At 34.4% G+C, this 6,000-nt stretch overlaps 1 protein-coding gene across 1 annotated transcript in view; it reads right to left on the reverse strand.

Moving 5' to 3' along the window:
• LOC137837581 (two pore calcium channel protein 1B) overlaps positions 1-5,706 on the reverse strand; it is a 29,413-nt gene extending 23,707 nt beyond the window's left edge. Inside the window, exons 1-9 of the mRNA XM_068646606.1 lie at positions 5,326-5,706; positions 3,698-3,841; positions 3,474-3,581; positions 2,699-2,794; positions 1,547-1,677; positions 825-885; positions 501-667; positions 289-394; positions 14-91 (exon numbers count right to left, since the gene is read on the reverse strand). Of these exons, the coding sequence (XP_068502707.1) occupies positions 14-91; positions 289-394; positions 501-667; positions 825-885; positions 1,547-1,677; positions 2,699-2,794; positions 3,474-3,581; positions 3,698-3,841; positions 5,326-5,451 (1,017 nt within the window). The 5' untranslated portion in view covers positions 5,452-5,706. The remainder of the gene's footprint in view (positions 1-13; positions 92-288; positions 395-500; positions 668-824; positions 886-1,546; positions 1,678-2,698; positions 2,795-3,473; positions 3,582-3,697; positions 3,842-5,325) is intronic.
• Between the last annotated feature and the right edge of the window lie 294 nt (positions 5,707-6,000).

Genomic DNA, 6,000 nt, shown 5'->3' on the forward strand with positions numbered 1-6,000 from the left:
AAATTACACTTACATGTGTATCTAAGAGATCAAAAGCTTTCTCCAGCATAGTTCTTCTCAGGAGATCCTTTTCAAAAACTTGTTTCACAAGCTACAACAAAAGAATATTTGATTATTGTTATTATTTGTATGAATATCCATCCTAGAGTACGTGATGAACATCAAAATTCTTATAATATACTCCAAGGTTGGGTAGCTAATAGGAACAGGGTCAACAGAGCTCCAATCCTTTCAAGTAACTTTATCGTTAAATCTACACAGAGAGAATAATTGTATGAACACATTTACCTCACTCTTGAAACTATCATAGACAACGGCAAGGATAAGGTTTGTAACAAAGTAAACCCCCACCAGCACAAACAGTACAAAGAACAGGGCATACCAACGAGAAGACCTTTAAAGCAAAAAATAAAAATTATGAGTGTTGATGATATCTCAAATTGAAAGGATAAAAGTCATCTAGCCAGACAAATTAAAACTATAAAATTCAAAACTCTTACTTGTATGCAGGAACCCAAACATCTGGATTATTGGATGTGGTAAATAAAAGAAACATTTGATACAACGTAGTACCATAGGAAGTGAATACTGTTTTCCCCTGTATTGTATCCTCAAAAAACACATATGCCACCCAACTAGCAAAAAGAAGAAACAAAAGTCCCAATGCCTGCAATGCACGCAATTTGACAAAGCACTATCTGAGTAAGAGTGATGATTATAACAAATTGAAATAATCCAAAAGTAGCATTCATGCGAAATTGTTGTAAGAATTGCAACAGGAACATCAAAGAACAAGGCAAGGAGAAACATGAAAGTGAACTAACCAAGACATTTAAGTATGTGTCTAGCATCCCAACCAAGATAACGACGGTTTCTCGTAGCTCCCTAACATCAAATTCAAATGTAGAATTTGACTGTCAAAAATAGGTTATAAAGGATTTTGCCTTTTTACTGAATAATGAACAAACAAGAATTCACATTGTGAGGCATGTGAACTATGGCAAGTAACCTCGTGTCATAAATTACTAAATAACCTAAAGCTTAACTTGCCACCACACATGAAATAAAGAAACCCCCCTTAAAGACTGAAGCACGTACAGAGCACAAGACAAGCACAATTGGTCATAAAAGTGTAGTTTAAATGAAAGTGCTAACGATCAAACTGTTCTTGGCCTCCATAAAACAGAGATATCAGCTCCCGACTAAGTCTCTACGAAACAGCTTAAGTTTTTGTGTTGTTCATGTCAAAAATGTCCCTCCATTTAAGAAAATAAACTTTCAGGCACAGGAATCCTTTAAACATTGATATCAGAAAAAAAAAAAGGATGAGAGTACATGAGAGATGTTATATCCTACTCAGTTCTACTCTGTCCCTTCAATTATCTTCCCTTCCATTCTTGCGCATATAATAATAACCTTAGTTTCTAAATTTGAAATAGTAAAACAATGACTATTAAAAAATTCAAAGACGGGCCCAAAGTTATAATCTGCTGCAGTATATTTACTCCGAATGGAAACAAACAAGTTGAGATAGGTCAGGCAATACCTAATGTTCAGAACAAAAAGAACAACTCTGATATAAGGTGCAATTCTGAAAGGTAGAAAATCAAAAGCCAGGGGAGACAAGTAAAAGGCATAGAGCAGCGTATCAGCAACAAGAACTAATAGACAGAAAACCTGGAAATACCAACAAAAAATTTATCAGTAAACTAAAGAACCAGGTGCTTTAGATTAGATTTTATGAAGAAATTAGAGAGAGGGATATCAACCTTTTCAAAGGCCTACACCCATATCATCTATCTTCTTTTAACCAACCCCAATACATATTTCAACAGTACTCAAGGTTTTAAAGTTGTCTGAAACTTCCACCTAGGAACCTTAATGATAGAAAAAACTCTCAACTAAAATCTCTTTTATTTACGTTTGATTCAACTAGTTTGTCTTCCAAATCCAAACCAAATTTAGTTGGTGGATCAGGATTCCTTGACTCCGCTGGAATGCATCTGGTAAATTTAACACCAGCAATAGCCAACCCAGTCTTTAATTTGAGAAATAGAAATCTTCTTAAGAAAGAATTTGAGTTTTGGAGTCTGGACAATCAACTACAGTGTCATTGGCTGGGTTTGCACCAGGTTAATATTGGCCCAAAACAACTAGTGATCTGGTCAGGATAGGGCTGACCCAAGATATAAAATGTACAAATTTAGAAATTATGCATAGCTGTGTCAGAAAAATTTAGAAGGGAAACAAAGCTTGAGATGCTTTAAAATGTTTTTGTGTATGTAAACAAACAAACAAACATATACATAAAATATATGTACACGTATATACATATACATATCATATGTAAAAACACTATCATGTTATGCATAAAGTATTAATTTAAGGTAAGTTTTATAATTTATCCTTAATTTACAAAAGATATTATCTCAGGAAATAATATGTAACATTTGGTCGTGCCAAGTCAACCCAAAGTGTGACTTGATCCCGACAGAAAACTACATTAGGTCTAATTTTCAGATGGCAAAACTCGCCCTGATAGGTTTTGACTGGAACTAGTTAGGTCTTGAGCAACTCTACCTCCCAAAGGTGGAGTCCTTTGTTCAAAAGTTGGTCCTCTAAAGCAACATTAGAGCTGATAAAACTTTGTTGTCTCTTACCATATTATATTCTTTAATAGGATCTTGAAGCAACATACCTTCAATTGATTAATAGTACTTTTCCAATATATACGAAATCCTTCGTATGACAATGGGAAGAAAGTATGTATGATTAGCAAAAGAAGAGTTATTCCCTGCATTACACAAGAAAAGGCCATCGTAAGAAAAAAAACTGTACAGATAGTTGACAAATAAATACAAGGACACTTCAACAACTCCACAAATCAACCAATATCTCCATACCATTCCTTACGGTGAAAAACACTCCGTTTTTTAAAATAAAAGAAGAAAAAATTATTAGAAAGTAAAGATAGAATGTACTCCTGGAGGATAAGAAACTTTAAAAGGAAGGGAAAAATACTTATCAACCCAAATTGGATAAAAGATGTGAAAAAGCTTTTGCAAGTCACTGATACAAATCTTATTGAAATAAGCACTACCAAAGGAAAAGGAGACTCTCAGCAGATATGCATAAATAACAAAAGAAAAAAATAAAAGCAATAAAGTGATGTAGGTATGCAGTGGAAGGATAGTTAGGAGCCTGCACTTGCTTTATCACTCTAGAATGCCAGCTTAACAATAACACATTCCTAAAGATCTAAAATGAGACATTAAGGAAACAATATCACATATACAGGTAGTAGTAGCTGTTTCATTTTAATTTCAAAGTGTAGCTGAATAAATAACTTAACTTCAGCGTGGGATGACAAATATTACCTAAGGTACTCACCATTTTTAAAGTGACAACAACTAAAAGGTTCGCTGATAATTTACCGAATAAAAGTAACGGAGTCTGAAGTACTGAACTCTTACCTCATAAGTAAGACATTCTGCATCAGTTAGATACGGCAATTGACCCAAATAAAAATACTCTCTCTCATTGCAGGAATGTGTGACGAGTTTTTTACACCACAGAGGTTTCTGTACCAAGTAAAATACATTAGCAATATATTCTTTCTATCATATTTTCTTTAGCATGAAAGCCTCAAATACATAAAACTGGAACAAAAGTTCATAAGGAGCTTGCCACTACTTACCTCCAGGAAATTTAGGACTATCAAAGCAAAATAACCAAGAGACCATATGAGATTGAATTTAGTAAATATAAAATAAAATCTGGCATAATTTTGGAAGTTTGATGAATCAAGAATTTGCACAGGGAGACCAACACCATCTTCAGCCTGCATAAAGCATTTCCAACCAGAATAACAAGCAATTAAATGACCAGAAAGAAAGTCCATGAATAAATACATATCAATGTAAAGGGGAAGTTATTAGAATATATGTATATAAGTTAAATACTTCAGTAAATTTGTCCCAATCCACCAAAAAAAAGTCTACATTGTTTAAGAATTGATTAAAATGTAATTCATAATAACATTATCTTCCCTTAGATGCAACACCTTTTAAGAAAAAAAAAATTATTGGTCGTAGAAGGAGAGTCAAGGTCCTTCAGGTTAGAAAACTGGTCCTAGAAAGTCAAGGCTATCACACACATGGGTAGTAAGGCCCTTTTAGCCTTGACAGAAGACCACCGTTCTGGTATAGTAAAAAAATCTCAGTTCTTGTAGAAGATCAAGACAGAGTAGTTTATAAACATTTTCCTCCTTTAATTTATTAACATGAAACACCTAGCAGCCTTAACCTACTGACTGGACACACCGAGCAAACCTGAGTTTAGAGACCTAGAAAGAGAATTGGTGGTCCTGATTGTTTTATACTGAAATATATAATCAAAATCTGAATATAAGCACAAAAGAAAAGTCTAATCCAAAAGATTAGTCCGTTAGGTAAAAGAGTTTCAAGGTTTAAGTACCATATCAAGTAGCTCGTACTCATCGTGGGACTCTTAACATTACCTCTTTTAAGAGCCAACTCTCACAATGACTTTCACTCTATCGATATTGACCCTGTAGTAGTTCTTTTCTCTTTACGACAGTTCACTCATTTTTCAATATTCAATTTGCACCATAATCCATCTTATAGATAATCTTTTCCATAGCTCAACTCTTAATGAAAGAATCAATTAATAGAACTTAAACACAACAAAAGAGTTCAACCCAAAAGACAATTCTATTAGGAGGGAGAACTTCAAGGCTTAAGTACCACACAAAAACACTCTCTTTTTTTTAACTTTATCTGCTTTGCAATTTTTCATCATCCTCTCCATGTTTTTTGACATCTACAATTATTTATCTCTGCACTTTGCAATTTTGTAATTCTCGCTTTACCAAAACCGCAATATAAGTGACAACTTTCCCTACAACATACAGAACCACTTCCCTTACAATTGAAGACTTTCCAAATTTGAACGACGCTGACCAACTTAAGAGACGATGCAACTCAACTTCAAATATAATAATAAAATTCACATTGCCGCCAGAACAGATTCAATTGACTATTCTTAAGAAGCCTTCATTAACGAGTCCGTAACAAGCCATTGATGACAAGATCTACCTAAATATGATCAATACTTAACTCCAACACAATGCACGATAGAAACTCGCAGGCAATCACAAAGCACAAAAGTTAACGGCTGAATCAACGCATAAAAGTCAACAGTTCGCAATAAACGGAAAATAGAACCGAAAACGCGCAGCACTATGAGTTCACTGAAACAGATTCCAAACAACACATAAACGAAAGAAGAAAGAGTTAAACGAACCAGATCGATAAGCGCAGCGGCTTTCTCGTAGTTGGAACCGTAGGTTAAAGCATCCGAACGCCGGAACGGTCCTCGCCGCCGGTAGCTGAGGCCACTGCTTTCGCCTCTCAGCAGAGACTGTTCCATCTTCTGGAGAGAAGAGAACAACGAAGCGAGAGAAGAGAGAATAGAGAAGAGTGAAAGGATGAGTGATGCGCGCTGAAAACACTATTACAACTGTTTCATTTTTTATTACATATACAGTTGAAGAATGCTTTATGGATCACACATTTGGCACACGGAAAGTATGGCCCCAACAAAATAACGACCGAATTCAAGAGTAGACTTCGTTCTTATTGAGATAAGAAGTTTTATAAACTCTGTATCAATCTTATAAAATTGGTTTAAAATGAATATATTACTATATATTTATAAATAAATAACAAATAATTGATATGTCGAACAAACTTTTATTAAATAAACTCGAAATGGTTTATTAGAGTTAGCTTAACTGAATCAACCTTTAATAGAAGGAAGTAGTATCCATGTCCTTTGATAATTGTTTTTGAATAAGAAGATGTGATTGGGATGTTGATTCAGATCCAGGCTATTCTATACGAATGAATCGCGTGTCCGCATCAACACTGGATAAGGTATCATTCAAAGTCAAAGAACTTCAATTTTTCACACCTTCCC

This window comes from Phaseolus vulgaris, chromosome 4, assembly GCF_000499845.2.
Source record: "Phaseolus vulgaris cultivar G19833 chromosome 4, P. vulgaris v2.0, whole genome shotgun sequence".
NCBI lineage: Eukaryota > Viridiplantae > Streptophyta > Magnoliopsida > Fabales > Fabaceae > Phaseolus > Phaseolus vulgaris.